Source organism: Corvus brachyrhynchos, unplaced genomic scaffold (assembly GCF_000691975.1).
Source record: "Corvus brachyrhynchos isolate BGI_N302 unplaced genomic scaffold, ASM69197v1 scaffold97, whole genome shotgun sequence".
In the NCBI taxonomy this organism is placed as follows: domain Eukaryota; kingdom Metazoa; phylum Chordata; class Aves; order Passeriformes; family Corvidae; genus Corvus; species Corvus brachyrhynchos.
The window spans coordinates 6472445-6498280 of record NW_008239758.1 but is presented as its reverse complement, the minus strand read 5'-3'; the positions used below and the strand labels follow the sequence as shown (position 1 = coordinate 6498280).

The following is a 25836-nucleotide window of genomic DNA, read 5'->3' as shown; positions in this document are numbered from 1 at the left end:
TTTAATACAGAGGTACTGTATGTAAAAGGGAGAAAATGGATACACAGGTGTGTGTGGAGCAGAGGTGCAGGGAACACGGGGATCTTAGATGTGTGTACACAGATGGGTGTGATGGGGTCCTGGGTGAATATCTGTGTAGTGCAGATGTATCAGCAGAGTCAGGGAGTAAGTACTACAAAGTGCACATCATCCCTAAGAAAAATAGCCTACAAAATTCCATGGAGGTGGAAGTGATTTCCAGGTGGGATGTGCACTGACCTGGCTCTGGTAGAGCTCAGTGTCTCCTTCTCCTCTCCTGGGAGACTCCTGCTCATTTTTCCCTCTCTCAGAACTTCTCTGTTCCTTCCCTGTCTCTGTCAGCAAGAGCTGCTGGCTGGGGAAGGTCATGGCATCCTCTCCACTGGAGGATTTTGAGGGCACGTTGGGTCAGGACCTCTCAGATGCTAATTGAGCCTAACTTGGCACAGCAGGCAGGGACTAGCTGACCTGTCAGAGGCCCTCCCAACCCCATTTTGTCATCACACAAGTATGGAAGAGGACAAAACCTGAGGAAGAAAAATGTGCTGTAGCAAGTAGCTGCCAGGTCTGGAGGAGTGAAGCATTGCCTCTGTGATGTGGAGAGCGGGAGGTGAGTGGAGGTGCTGGCAGAAGCCCCTCGGGTGACAGGCAGGGGACGAAGCCAGAATGGGGAGGAGCCAGCCAAGGACTGCAGTAACACATTCCATGATCTCAGTGAGAGAGGAAACAAGGACGTGGGTCATTAGTCAAAGCAGCACGTCAGGTCAAGGGTAGGAGAGGCTTGGGTTTAATTTATTTTTAAAAAATAAATAATAAGACAAACCCCCAGTGCATTTCTTAACATAGGAGAAAGGAGAACAATGAGGGGATGAGAATCCAGCAAGGACTGCAAAAATAGAGTAGGATCATGGAGGAGATTTGAACATGGGTCAGAAGCAAAAAGTGAATAGTAAAAATTCGCTATTTGAAGGAGAGGAAAGGAAATTATTTCAGAAAATAAAAGGAAGGCCAGAGAGAGAGGATAGGAGAAATACTTTACATATAAAATCAGGCAAAGTCATCCACTGCAGTAGCTTTCTTTTAGCTACAACTTAACATGTGATATCTTGTATGTTGAGGCATGTCAGGAGGGGAAATAACTTCTGGGTTTTGTGGTGTGGAACAGGTGAGATTTGCATGCATTTGGCAGTAACTAAAGGCATTTGGCTCAAAGAAATGGCAGAGAGAGTAAAGGGGCTTCCAGCGTCTGCCTGCTGCTGACAGAAGTGATGGGAAGTGAATGTTGGATGAGCCAAGGGTTGTGCATAGTCCAGCAGACTTCAGAGTCAAAATGTTGGACAACACAACCCGAGTGAGGAAGATGAAAGCACAGGCAGAAGGAGGAGGAGTCTGAGAACAGATCAGTCATCCTTGCTGAAAGACTTCGAGTCATGGAAAGGGTGAAGGACAGGGTGAGGTGATAAGGGCTGATGTTGAAATAAACCATGTGATGTGTCTTAGTGTTAAAATGGGCGTTTCTGTCATCATCATTTCAGTTAATGCAAGCCCAAAGTGCTTCCGGTTCTCACCATGACCTGGGCACTTCTCAAGCCCTCGATTCCACATCATCAGAACACTTTGCTGCCTCTGAGCTAATTATCTGTACAGCAATATGGGTGGTAAGAAATTTCTATTCTGTAGGTAGTGAACTGAGGCATAAAGCAAAAGAGTATTTTCCTGCAGTCCCGCTACAAGTGGAGGTGGGACTTGAAGCCAAGGTTATCCAGTCCTCAATTAGTCGCTTAAACACTGACTCATCCTCCCTCTGATATCCTTCCTTGAGTGGGAGCCACCTTCAAATCAAACTTTCCACGGAGAAATAAAGGTTTTTGCCATATATTAATGGTTTGTTTAGTGATGCAAAAGAAAAAAAATCATATGTAACTTTTGACATTTTTATTATTGGGAAAAAATTAAGCCATAACTCTGTATCTGCTGGTTGATGCAGAGGGACATCGGAGAAGAGACTAGCAGGGGTGCTGGTGAGAGTGGCCTCTCTTTGATGTGCTGTGATGTGTTTTCCAGATAAACCGTGAGAGCTGGTGTCCGCTGGAGCCGTGTCCCGACCCCTCCCTGCTGGAGCACAAGCGCACGCGGGAGTCTCCAGGTGAGCCTTGTGCTGAGGGCAGCTCCAGACCAGCAGCCATCCTCCTCACTTTTTCTATCCTTCCTTTTCTCCCTATTTTTGACATCCTGGCCTGGATGGGGAAAACACATAAATTAAAGAAACCGTGTAATGACTGTGCTGTGAGTCATTGTTAGCACATGGCTGCAGCACTTGACTAGCAGGGAGCTGTGTGGTGTGTCAGTGTCTCAAATAACTCTGCATTTGAAGTGCTTCAGTATTTTGATTTCCCCCTCCCCTTTTTTTAATCTAAATAGACTTAAAAGGCGGGGGCGGGGGGTAGTCTTCTAGCTAAATGGATATGATAAAAGAAAAAAAGCCAGAAATTTGAACTCCTAAATCCATATTTAGACCCAAATCAGTGGCTTGGGATTTCCCCCCCCCCCAAAGTTGCCATGATTGCAGGCTTCAGGAAGCAGGAAGGCTGTTCAGAGCCATCGTTCCCACACCCTGCCCACCGGCTGTGCCAAGCTCCCAGCCCTGTGTGCTGGCTGGTGCTTTCTGGCTCTTCCACTGGGATAGAAAATCCAGTCTGGGCAAGCTTCAGAGAAGGGTTGGTGTCCAAGATAAGAAAAAAAGCATTTCCTTTTACTGGATTATGCATGTTCGAAACAAATAGAGTAATTTATCAGGGCCCTGAATAGGGACTTTGCTTAGGCTGCTCATGGAGAGGAGGCTACTTGCCCTGCTGTCCTTATGAGCAGTGGTCTCACCCAAATCTCCTTCAATTTATGTGAGACTTCACAAAGAAAATGACTGAGCATCAGTGTGAAATTTAAACTCTTTCAGAGTGTAGGTGAAGAAGGGATAGTGTGAATTAGTGACCTGACGGGTTTATCCTAAACAGAAGTTCTAGCTCACATCAAAGTTAAATAAGTGCTTTTTTATTAAAAAAAATAATAAAAATTGCTCTGTTTAGAAGAGTTGTGATCAGTAAATAACTGTTTCCAGTGTGTTTTTACAGGAGAACCTGTGGTTTTGCCATGTCTCTTGCTTACTAATTTTATCTGTGAAACCCTTGCCTTTTATGCTTCAGGCAAGAGCTACTGCAACCCATTTGTCTGCAAAATTATGTGCACTCATTTGACTTGCCAGATCTATAATCACATATTCTTATGGATCACTCTCAGTTGCACACCTATTAATTATCTAATGCAATATTACACTATAGGAATATAATATCAATTACATAATTAGGTAGCTATATATACAAATTTATATTAATAATTATAGTAATACTTGTCTTTAACACATGCATAAAGAGACAGGTTTTTAAGTAAATGTGCTCTCCAGATGGACTGAAGCAGCAGAAGGATCTCAGGTTATGCAGGTTCTGGCTTTCTAAAAATACTATTGTTACTGCACAGGCATCCTCCTGCTGCTCTGTGGTGCTGGGCAGTGTAGAGAGGGCAAGAAAAATCTGGCAGCACCTAACAGCAGTAAAACCACTGGCTGTTATAATGTGGCTAACTTAAAAAATACACTACTTGATAAGGAATTAGGCCTTTTTCATCTGCTGAAATGGCTTGTAAGGACAGAGACCTCAGATTTTAGAAGGTAGCCTTTTGAAATTAAGTGCCCAGAGGAGTGTAGCAGATACGTGGTTATCAGCATGGAATTGGAGGCCTCAGCCCTGGCGTGGAGGACACCAGAGTCTGGAAAATGTACAGAAGAGATTGCTTGGAAATGTTCTTCCTAGGGCTTTTTTCTCTGTATTTTTTTTTGCCTTTACATTGTGCACAGAGCTGTTGCCGGGGTGTGAGAGACAGAGCCTGGCTTTGTGCGATGTCTGCGCAGTTCAAAACAAACCCGGCAAACTGAGAAAAGGGGAGGGAGAAAATGGGGAAAATATGCATGCCTCCCGCCAAAGATAAAGGAAGAGAGTAGGGAAGAGAAGGTTTGGGAATGAGTTTCTCAGGACAAATGAGCTGAGGTGTCTGGGGGGTTCCCCATCACCCTGCTCCTTATCCTTCTTCCCCGCCACTTCATCTCCTCTGCCCCTGGGAGGCTCCTGCCGAGGAGGCTTCGCTGCCTCTCGTGCTTTATCCTCAGGGTGAGGTATCCATCCCTCAGCACATCTGGGCTGTCCCCACTGATTTTCCAGTGGAACGTGGCTGGAGCCCCTTTGTTTTTCAGTCTGGGCTGTGGACATGCTGTGCTGGCTGCCAGCTGGATGAACGGCACCTGGCCCACATCCTCACAGCCTCTCCGTCTCTTCTTTCCCTTTATTCCCCCCCTTCTTCTCTCCCCTCCCGTCTCCCCCTTGGTGATGGAAAAGCAGTTCAGATTTTCCAGGTTTACCGAAAGGGGAACAGGAGCAGCTGCAGCATCCAATAAGTGCTTTTCCAATTCTGCACAGCGTGGAAATTCCTCTATGGGGTAATGGGGTTTCTGACTGGCTTCAACTCCCCCTGCCCTAAATGGGGACAACCCCACCACTTTCAAAGTAATGTTATTTTCTCCAGAAGTGGAGTCACTCCCATCAGTTGGGATGTGACTGCGGTGTTCCATAGCTGCTGTCAGGCACAGATTAAGGATGGGGAGGGCAAAGAGGTGACCTTAAGCTACCCAAACCTGTTGTCCTTGCAGTGATTTTTAAGCTTGATGTCACCAAGGCTGGAGTTAGTGAGGTGTAATTTAAGAGTGAACCAGTATTTTATTGCCTTGGCTCCTCTCCAGACAGCTGAGCACATTTTGGATCTGTTTAGTTAGAACAGGATGGAAAATAGCACCTTTCTTTTTTTTTTTTTTTTAAATACTAATAATTAGAAAACATTTCAAACTGGGAAAAACGAGTGTTCAATTATTGCCAAAATTATCATTAACACTTTTGACTGAAGGATGAACAAATAAAATACATGCAGGCATTTCTCAGGCAAATACTTGTCTGTTAAAGGTTTTGGAAAGAGAGGGCTTTTGCAGGGGCTGCAGTCTAGTTTTGTGCTTTTGATTAACCCAGTACAAACAGCTGGAAGCATTTGAGAAGAAAAGAGATGCAACGTGCTTATGTTTCAATGTCAGGAGTTATGAAAGCTGAATGTTTTTTAAAAATCACCTTATTTTTGAATCTTAAGAAAAGCTTGTCGTAGAATTCACACGACTGCTTTTTCAGTAAGAAGTGTAGAAGAAGAAATTAAATAATTGTCCAAATACGCACTAAAAGCACCTTGGCATTTAGAGGGAATCGATTCTTTGAGGAAGAAAGCTAATATTGACAAGTTACATTTTTACATTTATTGAATATTAATCTAATGTTGCAGTTGTTGCAATAGATAGGAAGCATCCCATTATGCAGTGTATGTGATACCTCATATGTAATATATTTATCAGCACCTCAAACTACACGTGTTTACAGCTGTTTCATGCAGAATTTCAGTTTGCACCATGTACTTCAGTGATGCACTTTAAAAGGAGTTTTAAACTCTGGAATAAATTACTTGAGAATTCGCAGGCAGTTTTTGGAGGTGAACAGATTTATAAAGCTTTATTTCTAAAGCCGTGTGTTTTAAATCCTGGAATTCACTGAGAGAATGCGAGTTGGATGTGTGGATGCTACAGAAAGCCTCAGGTTGTGACTCTTTGTGCTTTGCTCCTGCAGAGTGTGAGAACTTCTTGGATGATGGGCTGAGTGGCATCTGTGCCTCATCACAGGGTGGTCTTAAAAGAGAGTCTGGGAGTGAGTCCGACCTCTTCCCTTTGTCTGGTGATGGGATGGAGGACCTTGTCTTTGGGAAGGTAAGAAAGCCTGGTTGGGATATGGTTAAAAAAGCCCCTGATAAACCCATATGCAGACGTAGATCATCTTGGTCTCACTGATGAGTTGGAAACATGGAAGCGATTTTCTTGGAACGGAATAGATGGGAAGGATCCGGTCTCCTCCTTGGATGCAGCAACATGAGGGATGTATTTACTTGCAGCAGAATTCCAAAAGCTGTGCAGTCCCCTATGGTAAAAACATGAAAGTAATTTTGTCTGTCCAAAAGTAAATCAGGCACCAGAGGAACAGTTGAAAAGGTGGATTTTCTTGCAAGGTCATTAGGGATTGCGCAGACGATACAAAATCCATCTTTAACTCGTGTAACAAAGGGCTTTTCTCCAGCAAACTGTGACCTCTGCGCCGACACCTTCAGATTTATGTACTGTAATTCTCAGAGGAACCAGTGTTTTTCTGTAAATTCAGTGTCATAGGAAGGAAGCACTCACTCTGAATACTTCAGGCCAATTCCAGGGAATAGTTTTGTTGCCTAGGCGACATAGCTCTAATGCCTGTTTGTGTGCAAGTAGAATGAAAGTGTTTTCAAATTTGCTTAAAATCAACAACAGAAGTCATTGCTAACCTTAGTCATCCCTGTGCCCTTTGTGTTGCTGAGGAGGAGGAGGAGTGGGAGAGACCTGAGAGACAGAGTTGGCCTCCCTTTGGCATCAGTCTTTTGCATCTACGTCAGAGCAGCCTGAATTTATTCCAGGGGGTCATTAGGTTTTTGCTCTTGAAGAATCGTCTTGCTGGTAATTTGTATTCTTCTTGGCATAAGCAGATGGTGAAAAAGCATCCATAAAGAATGTAGTGATGTAGAATCAAAAGGGATGTGACCCTTCTTTAGAGCAGCCATCACTTTGGTATCCATGAAATCACATTTGGTTCAGCTGCAGCTCACAGATTTGAGCAGGCACAGCTTCTACTCTGAAAACCTTAACTCTTGGAGTAGCTTTCACACTGGCTTTCTGAGAAATGTATCAAATGACGCAGAATTCTGTTTGCTGAAATCAAATCAGATGGGGGGGAATATTTTCCAGCAGGATGGGAAACACCAAAGCCCAGGCTAAGTGATCTCATGTGCTATAAATGAACAGTAAAGTCATCCTTAATGCATGTGGTAGGGCACAGAGCTCACCAGCCTCACCCTTTCCCATCGTGCTGTCAAAAGGATCTGGGATCCTGGGTTGTCAGAGTACAAGGCTGTTTGGCAGAGCAGACTGTCTTCAGTTTCCTTGTGTAGAGTGACACGGATTGCGACAGCCAGCTGCTGTTTGATTTAATGCTTGTATGGGAAGATGTGGAAGAACAGTGCAGTGGGAACGCAGCAAATTTTAAATTATACAGAATTTTAGCTTTTACCGTTTCTTATCTGGAAAGTTTCCTTCTTCAAATATGAGAAAGAAAGATGAATAGGTAGTGCAGTGTAGCAGGGATGCCATAGGGAAGGGAGGAGGTGATGGGGAAAGCAGATCTTCAGTTGCCTGTGGAGAGAGGGCAGAGGCAGGAATTTTTTTCTTTGTAGAAAGGGAATTTCTTGATTTAGTAGCCTTTGCATTGTTCTCATTATGGAGTGGGTTGCAGACCTTGTCTACAAATGGCTTCAAAAGGTTCCTGAGTTGAGTTTAAGAAGTTATTCAAAGCTAATCTCAGCCTCAGTTGCTTTATTGGTCTTTGTTTTCCTGACCAATTTGATTCCATGTCTCCTCTCTCAGGATTTATCTGAGTATTTTTTCTGCAGTTAAAGTTATTTCTAAAGGACCAGAAACACTAGTTTAGTGTTGTGAGCTTGTTCCTAAATTAAATCTTTTTTGATTTTAGGGTATTGAGTCAGGGTGGTAGAAGTGCAAATTATAGATATTTTTAATGACCACCAGAATAAGTCTAGGCTGTAATCTTTTTTCTGAAAAATATTTTAAAATGCCTGTCTTGGCTATAGTTGATTATTTATAAACCTATGAAGTAGTACAGTTTCCATATCAAATCGGGAAGAGACAGAATACGTTTATGAACAAAAAGAGGATCTCAAACCTTTCAATGTCACGGTGATTATTGTTATTATTAGTTCCTTTCTTGTTTCCCCTTTCTGTGGAGCAAGAGTTGAACGTTGGTCTACTGAAGTTGCTTTTGTGGGGTTTTTTTAATTGTAGAAATAACTCCTTCTTTGTTAACTGCTTAATACTTTAAAATCAATGTAGAAGAACAAGTCGCTGTCTGTCCAGGGTCCTTGGGCTGCTTCCTTAGACATCACTTGAAATTCATAGATTGAAAGCCCTAGTTCTGTCCCAGGACCACGAAGAACTGGGGTCTGTGGGGTCACAAAATCTGCAGGTGCCTTACTCTGTCCCTGGTGTTTGGTGCGTGCTCCTCTCCCATCTCCTTCCCATCTCCTGTGCTTGTCTCATTTCTCTCTCTCTGAAGGACGTGTGCTGAGCTGTGGAACATGAGCTGCTGGGTTCAGGGAGCTTTAGCACTAAAACCTGCCCTTTTTTCCAGACTTTAGAAAAGGCTGTCACTGAGATGCAGAAGTTGCTTCCAAGTCTATGGCTTGGAAATGCAAACAAAATGTTTTGAGTTTTTTTGGCTTTTTTTTTGTTGGTTTGGTTTTTTTTGTTTTTTTTTTTTTTTGTGCATCAGCACTTCATTCCCATGTCCTCATCATCCTGCTTTTCCCTCTCTGTCCCAGACAGCCATCTGGGCAGGCTTTGCAGCATCCTCCTCCTTGAATGATTAATGCTGCATAAGGTCATTTCTCACAATCATCTGGCAACATCCTGGGGTGGAGCCCATACGCTTTGCTCATCTTAACTTCTAACCAGCCACTGAAGTCCAGCCTTGCTGGGAAGCTTTTTAATGTGCCTCTTGGGAAATGATTCAGATGGAGGGAGTCAGGAACCCAGAGATCATTGCCAAAGGAAGGGGTTGCAATGCAGTGTCTTGAGTTTTGTTTAATTTCTGCCTTTGTTTTGGTCTGCTCAAAGAAAATACAAAAATACATAAATGTTTCGCATTTATTTTTGCAGAGTTGTTGTATGTCTTAAAAAAAAAAAATCAAACAAAAAAACCCCGACAGCTGTGCAAAAAAAACAAACCCAAAGGAATAAAAATTTTAAGGGAAAGGCTTTCACCTCCACTCCTAATTATAAAATTTATGATAAATAATTAATAGAAGGCCACTATTGAGGTTAATTTTAGGGAACCTGGAGCCATAGGCAAATCCAAACAAAAAATTACTCTGCTGGATTATATATCAAGCCAACTAAAGGTGTTGACTCCTTTAGTGGAATGGTATTCCAAATAAACTTCAGGGTTTCAAGGTTTAATTTTTTTCATCTTCTTTTCAAAAATACTCTTAACACCTTTAATGTCTTCGAAGGTCAAGGGACAGAGAAAGTTTGTGTCTCAGCACTTTGCATGTTGTCATCATAGAAATGATTGAAAGAACATTTTAATTCCCCTTATCAAGACCTCCTACAGTGGAGGGATTTAGTTGAATAAGTTGTCTTATACCCCCACCATCCCAGTGATTTCTGTTATCCCTATTCATGAAGAATTGCATGTGTCCTTTCTCAGAATACTCACTTTTACACTTTCTCTTATTTTTTCTTACAAGCTTCTCAGCAAATACTGAGGGCAAAGAAAATGCTCATTACCAAATGTCTGTAAAGGCTCTTTTTGGCCATGAGGTTTATGGTCACAGTTAAAGCCTGTATTCACTGAGATGCAATCCAGCAAGCCCAACTTGAAGAAAATTAGTTTTCTTTAATATTTCTTTTTTCCTGTAAGAAAAGAACACATTCTGTTCTGCAAACGTGGTGTTTCCTTACTTAAATAGGATTAAAGAGCAATGCATATTTACTTGGCCAGGTAGTTAAGTTTTGGCAGTGGTGGCTACAGTATCAGTGTTTTTGATTTGTCAGCCACACTTGGCATTTTTCAGACAGAGTCCTCTTCCATATTAAAGGTTTTCTTTTAGTTCAAAAAAAAAAAGAAAAATCATTGCAATGACGGCAGAATATTTTTAGAAGAATAAGCATGGGCCACAAGTTCAAGGGAATTGTTTATTGTGTTCTGTTGTCAGTCGAATGCTCAAGGTAAAAGTTAAAGCAGACCAAATGTATTTCCCTTTTTTCAAACGTCTCCTTGAACTGCATTTTGCGATAAAAGCCATAAATCTCCCTTGTTAGGGAAGTGGGTTTTGTTCTGCCTTTCGAACTGCAGCAGTATTCTCATCTGGGAAATAAAAATTCCTCTTCTTACTCTAATTCCTCCCTATATAATTTGGTGTTCTGAACTATTGTTTCTGGATTTGCATCCAGACTGAAAGTTTCCAAACTGTCCCATACTTGGCACAGCTGAAGGGGGGGAAGTCAGTCCTCTCCTCTCCTCTCCTGCTCTGCTGCCCCAATCACAGAATCACAGAATGGTTTGGGTTGGAAGGGGTCTTAAAGCTCATCTCGTTCCAAACCCCTGCCATGGGCAGGGACACCTTCCCACTAGACCAGGTTGCTCCAAAGCCCCATCTAGCCTGATTTAATGTCTGACAGAATTTTCCTGTCCTGTTTCCTCCACTGTAGGAGTATTATCCACATAATGACTACTTGATTTGTCTGTGTTTAAGCAATTCAGTAAGCTCTCATCATGACTCACACAAATATCAGATTATCTTGAATAATGCTGATCATCAAAAAACTTTACAGGGCTTCCATTTCAGTTCTCTTTTCTTTAAACCTCAACTTCCTATTCAAATGTATCAAATCCAATAGTTGACTAGTTTACAGAACACATTTTCCAAAATTCACCATTAATATTTGAAATACCTTAATGTGACGTGAATGTTTTTGGAGGGATGTATTTTTAGTGTGTTTTTTACTACTTTGTGTTTAAAAGGTTCTTGTACTTTGGTGTTGTGCTGTGGATGCTGTCTTTTTTTTCCCTTTGATGGATGTGAGAAGGGAAGTGGTGTGACAGCATTTAGTTAAATCATCTTAGGAACATTATTGTGTACCTGTTGAACTGAACTAAGAATAAAAAATAGCTAAGCTTGAAACAGGGCTTTTCTCTGGATCGGGAAATATTTGATTAGAAGATTTTTTAATATCTCAGTTCCTTTTTTTCAGTTAAAGAAAAAGCTTATTGCTTATAGTGTGTGCCCATCAAATAAAGCACAGAAAACCAGAATTCTCTGGACTGTTTAACACTGCTCCCACTCATCCTTCCCTCCATGGGGTCTGATGCCCATCTTTCCATTCCAAGAACAGGATTTTGTAGCCAGTTGTCTTCTGCCAAATGCTTGCTGACAGCCTGCAGTCCCTCGAGCACTCAATTCCTGCCCAGCCCCCTGAGCCCACTGTGTGAGGACAATTAACCTCTGGGGCTTTGCTGAATGGTCTGTTGTGTATGGCCTGACAGAGCACTCTGCCTGGTATTAATTTAAATGATACAGCACAGGGCTCTGCAGGAGGATAAATTGAAACTTCCCATGTCAGTCCCTCGGGGCAAACACCGTTTCAGACTGGAGGTGATGTCAGAGAGATGCTTGTGTTTTTTATGGTGGCCACAGGGAACATGGAATATGCATGGGCACTTCTGGGGTTGTATGGTCAGCATGTGGCCTTTGGCCAGAGAGAACCAGCTTGGCTTCTACATACTGCTTTTGGAACAAACTAAACCCAAAAATTACAGTATGACTCAAAATCTGTAATACAGAGCAGCTGATCCTGTAGAACAATATTTTTCGATGACAGTTGGATTTGAAAGATGCTGCAAACCCTGGTATTAACTTTCTGCTTAATGGAAAGTAGTGGGGGATGGGGAATTAAGCTTTTATTTTTTTCTGTCTGTTTTGTGCTACTGAGTAATTCTCCCTTTTGTGTTGCATGATGCAGTGGAACAGTGCATTGCCCTTGAGCTCTACAAGCCCATCCCAGTCCCACAGGAGAGGCTGGAGTTTATCATCAGGAGTTGTGATAACCCTCTTCCCCATTACTTGCTCTCAGTAAACCTTTGGCAGTTTTATGGCACCTTGATTGATAACAGGTTTAGCCAGAAATGGTGAGAGGAACGGGGTTTGCTGTGCAGGATGAAATATAGAACTGGGGAGAGGAAGGCAGGCAGAGAACCTGAACTGTGAGCCCAGGTAATGGCAGCCAGGGACTTGTGGGGTGGAAGAAATTACCTTGCACAGAGCAAAAAGTCTCAGTTCTATGATGGTTAATTTGCCTTATGCCATCGACTAAGAAATCTCTCAGCTCATGTGAAATGCAAAATATTTGCATTTATTTAAAATGTTAAATGTATTCACTTCAATGGAAGTGTTCAGGTCCAGGTTGGATGGGACTTGGAGCAACCTGATCTAGTGAAGAATGTCCCTGCCCATTGCAAGGGTGTTGGACTAGCTGATCTTTAGAGGTCCCTTCCAACCCAAACCACTCTATGATTCTACTTTAACTTATTTATAATTTTCCTTACCCACAGCAGCCCGAAGAGGAGCAGTCTGCATGCGATGTCACCAGCTCCAGCTCCTCTGCTGATGACACCATGTCCCTGGAGAGGAACTCATCCCTGGGCAGTGACACGTCCCTTCCCTTCCCACCCACGGGGAGCTTTGCCCAGCCCAAGGACAGGCACAGCCTGGATGGCAGCTGCACCAACATGGTGTCCTCAGAGGGAGGAGAGAAGGAAGAGGAGCTGGACAGCATCACGGACGTGCCCACTCCTTCCTCCGTCTTACGCAACTCCATGCGGCCGCTGTCCCCTTTCCGTCGGCACAGCTGGGGGCCAGGGAAGAATGCCACCAACGAGGCAGAAATCAATCAGAGGAGGTGAGTGAAGAGCTGCTGTGATTTACTCTGCACCCACTCATGCATATTTATCTGAGCTTTAAACCTGGCATGATAGAATTGAAGAGTGAGGACGTTGCTTTTGATTATTTCTTTTTCACTTGAAGGGGTTAAAACAATCTCCTAATGTGTGTTTGTTTGGTTTTTCTTAAATTAACTTTCAGGATTAAAGTACTTAATAGCTACAGTATGCTTGAGCTTTCCAGAGTAAATGGAATTACCTTGAGACAGGTCTTCCATTAGAACTGTCACCACCCCCTTCTGTACAAAGGAATTACTGGAGTGTTAAATCTCACTGACCACAAAATAAACATGACCATTATTGCTCTGATTGTATGAAGAGATAACGCAGGCACCGGGATTTAAAAAAATTTGTGGAAGCTCTTCATAATGGTGAGATGGGTCCTGCCTGTTTCACAGAACTGCTTCCACCTTGGTCTTTCATAGACAGTAAGTTCCATCACAGATGTCCCTGGTGTTGTTCAGGAAGATTCAAAGGGGAAGTTTTCCCATCTGTTCTTTCAGAAGGTACAAGAGAGAGAGGTGTACGAGCCGTGTGAGTGTGTCCATGCTGGTGCCAAGTGATTGTGGGAAGAAAAGTTGCTCATTCCCCTGTTTCAGTGGGGAAGAAGGTGGAATAAAGGAAGATGCACACCAAGAAGTAGTAATTGGTGTGAGGTTCCCTGCCATGCCCTGCACCGTTCAGCATTTGGGCTGTGGGATGCTTGGGGTCAAACCTTGCGTGTTCTGAGCCCAGTGGAGGTTTGGCCAGTGTTTTTAACACGCTTTGATGCTCTCAGAGTAGGAATGGCCAGTTGGTTTTGCAGGGTCCGGTTTTTTTATTGTTTTTACGCCGCGTTGATGCTCTCAGAGCGGGAATGGCCAGTTGCTTTAGCAGGGTCAGGGTGCCATATCCTCCCTGCAGCTCACAGAAGCTGCAGGCCCAGGTGTGCAGGGCAGTGCCACTCTCTGGGCTGCCTGGTGTGTCCTCATGGCAAACATTGTGCTGTTAACAGAAACAGAGCCATTCCATGTGGGGTTGGATGGCATTAAATTAAAATTGGCCGCTCACAATGGGTTCCTGAAAATGCTTACTGACCCCTTTGGATAATCCAGGGAGAGGCAGCAGCCTCCCATCAGGAATGTGTGAATCCTTTACACACAGCAGCTGTGGGTACCACTAAAGAAATGTTGTAGACCCTTCAGGTTTTAAAATCAATGTTGAAAACCATTCAGGATCCTCTAAGTAACATACAGTGAAAGATTTTTATTATTGTTGTTGTTGTTGTTTAACACTGTCACCTTTTTTGGGCTTCGTTCCTGGTCCTCACGTAATTTTTAAATAAGTAATGCTCATCAGTTTTTAAAAGCAACAAAAGGGTCAGCATACCTGCAAAGTTATGACAAAATGAGTCCATAAACTCATTTGGGGAGATTTATTTTTAAGTGTAGGACCTGATGCATAAGGATTTCTGAGGGTAATCAACTGCCTAGCTGGCAGTCACTGTTAACACTGAACAAATGGGGTTAAATTCTCCTGCATCACACTTTGGAGGCTGTTTCTGGATGGGAAAATACATTCATTGTAAGTGTAAGAAAATCTAATTTAAAGGAACTTAAAAGTAATTGTTGTAAACTTTAAGGTAATTGTTCTCCTATGTTCTCGTATATACGGCTGCAGCTACATACGGATAGCTGTCACAGTAGGTTAATTAAAAAAGAAAAGCTGGGTGGGTCTGTGGTGCTGATAGGTTCATGTTTGTTTTTATGCTTCTGTTAGAAAGGAATTTGGATTATTTGCTGTGTTGTTTTGTTGTTTTCTTTGTTCTTTTCATAGCTGTTGTGATGTTGAGGCTCTCGTTGCTTAGTGAGCAACAACAAATACTGAGGAAGTGAAGTGCAAATAAGTGACTTTCACACAAATCAGTTAAATTCAGAGTGTTTGCTTATTGCTTTATTTCACATGCAGTAGATGCTTTTCCATTTGAAGGGGAAAAGCCCTTACTGCAGCTTGACTTTTGCAAACCTTTGAAGTGGAGTAACACAGAGCACAAGCCTTGGCTGAGGTTTGTCCTGCTGATGGGCTGGATCTGTGCTGCTCCCACCACCTGCCACCCTTTGTGCTCTCCCCCCTTCTCTGGGCACTGTGGCACTTCTCTGCTCTGTAGGTGAGCAGGTTGAACTCACTAAATGAGGAGAAAAATAACCAAATAAAGGGTAATTGCCACCAAAACCAGGCCAAGGATCAGAACTGGGCTGTGCAAGCAGGAAGAGGAATGAGGGGACAGAGCACACCATCAGCTGAGCTCTGAGAGGTGCTTCCTGCCCCAGCAAACACTTGGAGCCTGGTCCAGCCCCCATCCACACCAAAAATAGTCTCTAGCCTGATGACACAGATAGCTAAGTCAAGCTTAGATAGAGGTGCTGATACAGGAACCAAAAAGCCTACAGAAAAAAAAAATCAGCCTTTTGTAAAATTTTATCTTTTCCACTGTTACATGTTTTCTGTTTGTAAGAGGGATGAATGTAAGAGTTAGTTCACCAAAAAGATCAGGAAAAAAATGTAATAATCTTAAATGAAATGTGAAAAGATGCTCAGTTCCCCTTCACTTTCCCTCTTTCCTCAAATGCATTTCACAGATAATCCTCATGTGTACATTTTGCTATTAAAAATACAAAGAAAACCAACAAGGCTGCCACAAAAGGATGTTCATCCTTCAGTTAATTCCTGACATTCGTAGCAGATTTGAAATGCCTGTCTTTCAACAATGCTGCAGTGTGTGTTTAATGTCCGGGCTGGGGAAAGAAACACCCTTGTGTTTCACTGATGGATTAAGCACTGCAAAACTGGAGCTGGTGTTAATCACTATTGCTAACAGCTTCTGTCAAAGAGTCTGGCCTTATCTAAACTTTAAACTGACCTGGCTTTGGCAGCAGCAGAGTTGCAGCATGGTCAATACCTGTGCAGCCTTGTTTCTGTATGAAATAAAACCAACCAAACCCCAGATTTATTTGTAAAAGAGAGGAGGAACACAGAGACTCATTACTTCCTTTCATGTTTCATTTTGTGTTTTCCCTGTATGTCCATTCCCTCTGTCTGTGTGTTGGGGATATTAATCCTTTAGCTGCCATTTGTTATTCTTTTTGTTTCATTCAAGCTGCTGACCATTCTCCATGATTCATTTTCAGTTCAATGCGAATTCTGGGGGATGGTATAAAGAAGCCTCCCATTCATAGGAGAAGGTACAAAGCCAACTAATGTGACTAACTGTTTTGTGTTTGAATGTCTACTAACTCCATACTGTCATGTTAGTAAACCTGTCGTACCTCTGGAAGTGTTGGCATTAGAGCTGTGCATCCCACCTGGCTGCTTTCCCTCTCCAGTGTTACCCAGGGCAGGTTTTGTGCCCCACAGAGCACATGCCTGAGCTGTTTTCTCCAGGATGTTATGTTAATAATGAAGAGAAATCTCAGATATGATTTTGTTGGCCTTTGCCACGTGTAAGATTTGGAGTTGTGTTAAAACAGTTATTTACCTGGGAGCATGTGTGTGATTTGAAGCACATCAGGGACTCCTGGCAGGACTTGCAGGATGGGCAGCTGGGGAGGGGATGGGTCAGACACGATCTCAGAGTTGGAGAACACCCTTCAGATCTGCAGCTGGTTGAATTAAATGGCTTTAATGTTGATAGTTTTTATAACCATCTTCCTAAAAAAATAGAAAATAAGGTGTGCTTTTCTCTTTAGTTCCATGTGTTTTTCCTCTCTGTAACAAACTTTCAGTTTCTCATCCATCCCACAGATCCGCAGTTCCACTCATGTAACCTTTGCATTGGCTATTAGTATATGAAAGAGGATACTTAATTTTTGGCACAGCAGATGTGGACTGTCCACACTTAGACATTTTAGGCTGAAGAAAAGAGAGAAGTTTAACCTCTGCCCTTCAGTGGTTCAGCCTTGTCTCACTCCCATAGCCTAGTGCCTCCCCTCCTCTGCCAGGTTAGCTCAGGATTTCACTTCACTTGAAACAGGGATGGGGTGATGTGGGTGTAAACAAATTACCACATTCCCACATGTGAAAAGAATGTTACCATGATGTTATGACCAAAAAAATCACCATGGCTCACCATGCATCAGCATGAATGAACCCTAGCAGCACTGTAGAGTTCAAGAGAGCACTCTTAAAAAAAGAACTTAAAAAAAGGCACAGGAAAGAACATGCTTTTTTACTTCGAAGAAGCCACTTTATTTGCATCACAGCAGGAAGCAGTGTAATGTCTGTCTTCTCAGCTCATGCAAGTGAACTTTTTATCAGTGGTCTCTTAAGGCTCCTCTGTAGGAGCTGTGTTAGTATTAGAGCGAAAATATCCTGAAACACTGGTCTAACACCTGAAATAAAGAAAATGTCTAGAATACTTGGTCATAGCTGAAATGTGTGATAATCCTTTCATAAACACGTTCTCACTTTTTCTGGTCTCCAGACCATTTTGGGATCATCCTCTCTAACTGCACTTGCAGAGCAGGTGCCTGAATCTGATTCCAGCAGTTTAAGCTCTCGCACAAGGCTGATGTAGATAACAGCTCATCCCCCTCCCCAAACTGTCTTCTATAAAGGAGTTTTGCAAGCTCTGCATTGATCTTTTTAAGATTTTATGGTGTTGACAACAGGCTGTGGGTGGCTCCCCAGTAGGACTGTGATTCTGCAAGAGTGCTTTGCACAGCCTTTGCCAACAGATCTCCTTCCTTCCTTCCCTGGGATCTCACCACTTCCAGGCTTCCTGCTGCATGTGTAGGGCTCCTCTTCTTCCCTCTCTCTACTCTTCCACTTGCCTCCCTTGCAGTTTTAGCATTTGGGATCATCACTATAACGTGGCAATTGTCAGGAATAGAGGCATCTTTTAAAGTCTAGTGTAAACATTGCATGATTTCTTTAGCGAGGAGAATCTTCTCTCCTTCGATTGAAAAGGGACCACACAAAAAGGAGTGATTTTGGCAAGCAAGGTGACATAAGCATATCTTAAAGGGTCCACCAAGCTCAGTGCTCTTGTGGCCACGAGCAGATGGTCTGGGGAAGCATGTGTGACACCTTCCTTGGGATGCTTTCTCAGTTGCCCCTGAGCAGGTCTGACTGGCCCACTGGGAGGCTGAACCCAGCCTGAGAGTGCAGATTGTGTGTGATGGAGATGGATTTCCTGTGGCCAGGACTTGGTGCCTCTGCTTTCACACAAGTATTTAGTCCCTGCTATTCCCCACTAATATTTACATCTGCCATTGTGGTTGAGTTGGGTGAGGATGATGAAGTGCTTGGAAATATTGGCATGTTATGGGAAGGAATGTTTTCATGAGGAATGTTTATAGTGCTGTGCTGAGAGCTACTGGTGAAGCACACCTGGGGCTTTTGGCTGCAAAGCTTTGGGTGTATCCTCACCTGACTAACATCCTTTATAAAACAGGCAGCAATTACCTGAACTCCACCACTGAACACCAACTGTCAAACCCTTCCAGAGTGCTTCCAGTGTTGCACTGTGTGTGGAAACAATATGAGGGCTTGGCAGGACATGATGCATTCAGTGGGTTTAAACCTTCATGTGTGCCCTCAGAGGCTTCTGGCACTCACAATTCCTGGTCCAGGAATGCTTAGATTTGTTCTGCCCTTTTCATAGGCTCCTGTCATGGAGCAAAGCATGCTCTGTCCATGTCCCCTCCTTGCATAGATTGCACACCAGGACCTGGGAGCAGGACCTGTGCTGATGCAAAACTCCCTTCAGACAATGTATGCTTCCCGAGCAGCTTTTTCAGGATTTAGGGATCATCTAAATCTCATAGCTGACAACAAGATGGATTTCTCTGTTTCTGCAAAACCTGCAGTTGGGCCATGAGCTAACAGAGAAAAAATAATAAAAGCAGTGTAAAATAACAACCAAAATATTTGCATTCTGTATTTGCATTTCTTATGTCTTTCATGATGCAACTTTGGGACTCTCTTGGGGAATGGGAGTTGAAAGGTTTTCTGGTCAGGAGTGCTCGTGGTTTAATCCCAAATTAATCGTAAGATTAGCCTGGTTTTTTTTTCTTCCAGCCTCTTTCACTGACTGGCTGTGTAGCATTTAAGAATGTATCTTTCTCCTTATTTTTCCCAAGCATAGGCTGAGGTTATTAATACTTCTGTGGAGGGGACTTACACTATTAAATATCTGTAAGGGATTCTTTTTCTGATTTGAGGATGAGAGTTACCAGAAAAATACTAATCATTACTAACACAATGGCTGTGTGTGATTACTTACAAATTGGCTTTGGTATGTTTTAGCCTTGTTTTTCCCGAAAACCTCTCTCCCCACAAGGAGTATTTTTTCCAGTACGTTGAATACTCGCTGATGGGGTTGTTTTGGGGGAAGCATGGGCTGTCCTTGTTCAGTGGTAACCTCAGGCATTTGAGGCACTGTGATGTGTTTGTGTAACCAGATATGTGCTACTGCATTATTTCTGAGTTTGTTGGGGGTTTTTGTAAGATATGTGAAAGTGAGAGTCTTTTAACGTTCCCCATGTTCCATAACAATCCGATAATCACTGCCCTTTTCCTTTCTTTGCCTCTTTTGCTCTTCCTAGTTTGAGCTGGTGTCCCTCAGGCGTACAGTACATTGCCATGGGTCCTGACTTTACTTGTAGAAGGTATGGTATGAATAAATGTGCAGCAGCAAAGGAGCACTGCAAACACCCTGTCGCCAGCTTCTCGTGCGTCGCCTCCTCCACTGCTGCTCTGGCTGAAGCGTGCACGTCTTTGTTTGCTTGGTCTGCTTTTTCAGCAATTACTCTTGGGAGCGGATCCTCAGAACTGGGCTGCAGGTGGAGGTGGTGGCTGCTTTCCACTGGCCTCTGGCATTAAAGAAGCTGCACTGTTGGGTTGAGCTGCTCTGTTCCGTGATGACTTTAAGCCGTGTATTTTTCCGCAGCAATGATCAGGATGATAATTGTGACAGCCGAAGAATCAAACCAAGATTAAGTATGATTCAGCACCCCTCTGTACCAGATCAATCTCATAAAGGGTTTAAGTTCACACAGACTTGCCCTTTGTAAATTGGAAGACCTAGGCTTTTTTTCTAAGAAACTAATCGTGTAAAAGCTTCTCTGAAAAAACCAATCTGTTCGCCACAGATGAAAATTTCCCAGGCACTTAAAGTCTGTGTCTTCTGTAGAAAGTCCCAGAGCTGAGATTGATGCTTGCAGGCCACATCTTTATCCAATATCCAATAGTTTGGAAGCCAGTCCCTCAGATTTTATAGCTTTGTCGCTTTTCTCTGGCAGTTCTTGCTGGTTGTGGGTAGAGCTATTAAACTCTTTTTCTGAAGAGTAGATATTGAGAAGTTAACCTGCCCTTCCTGGTACAGTTGAATTATGTTTGGTGTATATACTCCAATCAGAGAATTACAGATCAGTATCACTGATAACTGTTTTATAGAATAGTATTGGCAGGTTTTAGCTGGTTTCATCACAAGTAAATGATTTTTTTTTTCTCTACTGTGTGACATCATTTTTGCTGCCTTGGAATGTAAAAAAGAGATATTCTTCTGCCCTAAATAACCAGTAGAAATGGGACTGATTTCTACCTACAGGTGTTTTAGAATAAGCTTTTAAATGCCTGCTATAGATACACATTGATGAGTCACAATCTTCCTAAAGCAGATTACATTATAAATGCTTCAACCAGGCTTTTTTTTCTCATTAATTACCATGAAAAAAAGGTTTTTTAAATCTACTAAATCTTCTTCTTCACGGTTTATTGTAGTTTTTGCTTTCAAAGAGCATATTTATGAGCCTCTTAATGCTTCTAAGGGACTGCAGAACATTAATCACTGCTATGCAAGTCTACCTGAATTTAAAGCTCCTCTGGTTGTTTAAATCATCTGTACAGCCTGTAGAGTGTTTTCTTTTTCATGTGTTTACATGTTGGTTTGTTCACCACGTAGATGTCACGATCAGCCTCAGGCTGGGACGTGAGCCCAGGGTAGGCCTTGGACTTAGTGAGTGTCAGATCAAACATTGGCCATGGATCTGTGCTCATGTCCTGGGAGCTGAATCTGTAAAGCTTCACCCAGTGAACCCACACTGGCATTTCAGTGGGTTTCTTGGTGCTTGGGCATGAGGAACAAGAGGGTCAGAAGCAGAATATTAGGGCAAGATTTATCAGATTAAATAGTTGCATGTGAAAGAGGGTGTGTTTTGTGTAGGTGAGAGGAGAGCGTATTAGTGTTTTTCACTTGTCTGTCAGCACCTGTCTCTACAGAATTTATTTCTAATAGGTTTTAAATAATAAAGTTTTATTTCTAATAGTACTGCAAGCAAAAGTTTAGTATTTTATTTTGCTTTGAGTTACTGCCCAGCTCTGCTGGGCAAGACCTAGCTCCCTCAGTAGATGATAAAATAAAATTGATTGGGTGACGGAGACAACATTTATTGAATTTAAAAGCAAGACCACAGCAAGGGTAAAAAAGAAACCAGCTTTGGCAGAATAAATGACATTATCAGTGCCAAGACTTTGTGCAGGGGAAAATTTTAAAGTAGATTCAGAGGATGTGGCTGCAGAGATGAGTGTTACAGAAGCTGACGTGGCTGCTGGGAGGAGTATTGGTCCAGGACAGGCAGCACGTGCTATGCAAGGTAGTTTTATTTGGGTGGCTTTATTCCAAGGGAGAGCATAATAAAAAGCTAGCAAAGAGAATATGTGGAAATGCCAAAATCTTCAGAAGAGGTGTTTCTGGATTTTCCTGTGCACCACTCAAAAAGTATGAGGCAAGGTGATTGTCCAGGAGTTTCAATGGTTGTTCAAGCAACAAACAAACCTTTATGTCTCATTAGAGGCACAAAGATGTTGTTATTTGCTCTGAAGGAAAAAGAACATGCTGAGGAGTAGCACCTGCATTTCCCTGCACACTTCAGTGCCTGCTGTGTGTTTTACATTTGCAGGTGCTCTGTGCTGAAAGACACCAGTCCCTAAGAGTTGGGCAGCATCTGACCTCTGTGCTTTCTCTTCAGTTACAGCCTCGAAGGCCTTGCTGGAGACTCTGGTGAGAACAAGAAGCCCTCTACAAACCTGGAGGCTTCTTCTCTGAGCTCCAAAGACCTCAGGAGGAGTCCACTTGCCAGCAATCAGTCCCTGGTCCTGCTCACTGAGGAACTTGAGCAAGGAGAAATCAGAGACTACAACCACCAGGTAAAGCTGTCCAACTACTGTTGGATGACTGGGAAATGCTACATCGACATTTTGAAAGTCATTTTCCCAAGTGACAGTCTGACAAAGGCTTCCACCTTATGTGTACATACACATAATATTAAAAATCTTCCATCTTTAACATGGAGGAATCTCCAACTCTTTTAAATTTTCTATCATTCTTTGTGGCAAGACAGCTCTTGTGTCTTCTCTTGCTTAGAGGAATGGCATTTTTGGGGAACACAGTGCTCAGCATTGGATTTTTTTACCATGTTGAACCACAGTCTAGTTCTGCTGAGGAGCTGGAGTCACACCAGCAATTTCCATGGCTGTCAGAGAATTAACAATACCTGTTTTGTAATGTCTTGCAAGAAAATCAAGCACGCAGAGTCCCTCTGTTGTATAATTAGTTATCTTACACTTCAAAGACAGAACAAAATGTTGCATTTCACCTGTGCAGTGTTTCAGTGTTTCAGAGTGAGAGTTGCAGTAAATATGAACACTGACCTGGGATCTGAAGGTGGGATAGTTCTGTCATTCTTGACATATTTGCTCAGTGTGGTTCTGTTCTGTTCTGCAGGTGCATCAAACGTCGCAGCCACAAGGATTTAATTTCTGTTCTTCTGCTGTTTCATCTCCACTGACCAAATCCATGTCTCTAATGTCAATTAGCAAACCAGTGCTCGACAGTGAGTAATCCAGTTTTCCCTTATCCACTCTGTCATCTGTATTACTGAGTATATCTTGCTACCTTCCCAAGGCAAAATGTGCTACTGCCCACTCTTGCTTCCTTTATTACGTGAAGTACATGTTTCACTGCTGCATGGAATTCTGGGTGGAAGGGCAGAACACATTCAGTTTAGTTTTGTTCTTCCCAGTGTATCCTGCCTGTTTTCTTTCTCTTGGGTTTCCTTTGTGTGGGTCGCTTTCTTCTTTCTAAATTAGACTACTGGTATGAAAACTATGATTTATTGAGTTTGTTGGCTAAAAAAATTGCATCCTTTCAGAGTTTCTTCCTTTGATGTCAGGTATAGTCCACTTGAGATCTTACTTCCTGCATCTAGATTTTTTTAAAGCTGATACATGGAAACTTGAGAATCCATGTCATGATCTCCTTGGGGGAGTTTGTTGCTATTCATTTTGAGTTAAATATTTTGGAGCAGTTGGGTGTAATTTATTGAATCTCATTCCTGAAGAAAATAATAAGAGATGATTCTATAGAATTTTCCAGTTTAGCTTAATTGAAGCAATAACAAGCACTTCATTTTGCAACTTGGTTGAATTGATTCTTTCAGCTGAAAAAGTCATTCAGAACGCTGCAGCTGGATGTATTACACATGTTTTCATGTCATTAATTGCCAGCCAGAAACCCTATTGACATTTTAGCTCTTGTCTTGTCAGTTAGTGATGGTGTCTGATCTTTCCTCTTTATTAACGTGATTCTCCCTTGCAAAGCTGAACAAGGTGCTTTAAGAAAGGTACTTTGTTCATGGAGGAGACTTGCTGGAGGAGGCTCACAGGGATTCTGCTTTGTAGGAGACATTTTTAAGTTCTTCACCATGATTATTCCACGATTAATGGAATGTGGCCTAATGTGTCCCCCAGCAACAGTAACCAAAGCATGGGCAGCTCTGTCCTGTGAAGAGACCAGATCCTGCCCTATGCAGTGGCACTGCCTCTTCCCTCCTTGGGCTGAAGGTCTTCGTTGTCGTTTTTTAAAGCAGCCAATTTCTTGGCATTGCAACCAACCTCTGACCAAACACCAGAATCCTTGGCTGGCTCCCCAAAAATGATCTGTTGGTGGCTGAGGGAGCCTGGATGGCTGAGGCTGTTAAAATGTCCTGTGGCCTGGCCTTAAATTGCCATGGAGGCTTGATTATCCCATCTTCTTCTAGAGCCAGCCTGGCCAGCCTGGTCCCTGGAGAAGGAAGGATGGGCTGTGGACAAAGTAGCAGAGTTAGTCTTTGCTTTGAGGCAAATGTCTGTGAGTTTGGGACACTGAATGTAAAAATTACTAACATTCCTGTGAGTATCATTTTCTCTGTCATTAATTTGTGACCTCTCAAAAGGGCCACATTTTTATAGAAAGGTGGTTTTTGAAAATCAGAGCATTTGAGGGGTTAATATGAGCGTAGAAAAGGAGTAATCACTTGGAAAATTTAGCTCATGGATTTTTTTTTCCCGATCCTGACACCTTCCTAACTAGAGAAACTTCAGTGAATCACACAGAAAAGTTGTGGCTGCCGCATCCCTGGAAGTGTTCAAGGCCAGGTTGGATGAGGCTCAGGGTAACCTGGTCTGGTGGAAGATGTCCCTGCCCATGGCAGGGGGTTGGAACTGGATGAGTTTTAAGGTCCCTTCCAACCCAAACCATTCTATTACTCTACTTCATTCTTCCCCTTGGAAAGAGGAACAGTATTGTTTGAATTGTGAGCATAGGACATGGGAAGGAGTTTAGTGCCTCTTACAAGGAGGTCTTGTTGTATAAACTCCCTTGTGTCACCTGGGTTTCATGTTCATGTTTTTCCAGCAGGACACTTAAGAGTTATGCAAGAATGACATAGAAGTGAATTCTAGGACAAATTCAGTTCTTTATTCCACTTGCATAATCTTGTGGTAGGTGTTTAAAAGAAAAAGTGACCCTCTGATCCCTGCAAATGTGTCTGAATGGGAAGAAAGCAACAAGCAACATGCTGTGCATGAGAACTTTAAAAACTAAATCCAGATTAATAAACATATGAAGGGATTTCTTTTATTTTTACTGTTTATTGTTATGTGTGCTGAGGCAGGAGCAATTCCAAGACTGAGTTCCTAGCCCACACTCCATCTGATGTGTCAGATGTTCCAAGAGCTGCTGTGGCCATTCACAATGTTAATCCTTCAGCATTTTATAGAGGGAGGTCACAAGAGCTGTTGGCTGGAGTGCTCGGAAGAATGCTTTTAGCCTTGGAATAGCAAATTTCCAGTGTGGAGCACTGTTATAAAGCCAGGAATTGCTATAAATAAAACCACTGAAATGGAAGTTGAACTGGGCTGAAGAAGGTGGTTCAATTTACAGTAAAGTATTATTGTTCATCTTGACTTTTAGTCTAAATAGACAGTAGACTACAGAAGAAAAAGTGGTGTTGCCTAATTGTGTTCTTCAAGTCTGGAACACTAGAACAACTCCTTCAAAAGGCAGTCTAAACAAAACTAATGCGTGGGTCTTGCTAAGAATTCTTCAGTTTAAATGCCTTTCATTGGGTCCCTCTAGGGTTGTTCTGCTTACGTTGGAAAACTGTGCACATTTTAGTCAAATTGCCTGTAGGCAACTGGCATTTGTGACTAATGGCTGGAGGAAGTTTTCAGGGGAGTTTGCTTTGCATTGCTTGCATAGCATTGGCTATTCCTTGGACAGTGTTTTTATATTCTGAATTCACTTTTGATGTATGATACCAGCCATGCAAAAACCCTCATTGTATGTGGCTGAAAGGACATATTTCATTCAAAGAGAGCAATCATTGCTTCATCTTTCTCTTGGAAGTTTAATACTTGATAAAGTCTTTAGCCTGTTTTCCCTGTCCTGCAAGTGAATTGATTTATCCATGGAATGACTTAGAAGTGCCTGAATACATGTGCTGAAGACATTTAATGTAGGTGCTTAAGTAGGACCCTTAGATCAGACCTGTCCCAGGGGCAGTTTCCTCAGCCCTGTCCCAGTCACCTTTCCCAGGACATACAGATGTACCATATGAGCAGTGGGTGTCCAGCAATCAGGTCACAGCTCAGAGATTTCCACCTGTGCTTGTATGAAGAGAAGGTTTGGGAAATACAGCCTTTGGGAATCCAGTTTCAATGAAGAGTGGCTGACTGG

At 42.6% G+C, this 25836-nt stretch overlaps 1 protein-coding gene across 6 annotated transcripts in view; it reads left to right on the top strand.

The window, feature by feature from the left end:
• Positions 1-25836, top strand: part of AKAP13 (A-kinase anchoring protein 13) — a 184149-nt gene that overhangs the window by 121201 nt on the left and 37112 nt on the right. For 2 of the 6 annotated variants that reach the window (XM_017742616.1, XM_017742620.1), the window contains 7 exons: positions 2083-2164; positions 5781-5917; positions 12417-12760; positions 15968-16021; positions 19385-19447; positions 21809-21986; positions 22564-22672. In XM_017742616.1, the coding sequence (XP_017598105.1) occupies positions 2083-2164; positions 5781-5917; positions 12417-12760; positions 15968-16021; positions 19385-19447; positions 21809-21986; positions 22564-22672 (967 nt within the window). Of the gene's footprint in view, positions 1-2082; positions 2165-5780; positions 5918-12413; positions 12761-15967; positions 16022-19384; positions 19448-21808; positions 21987-22563; positions 22673-25836 lie in introns of all 6 variants that reach the window. The other 4 variants (XM_017742617.1, XM_017742615.1, XM_017742618.1 and 1 more) reach the window with 3 other exon arrangements.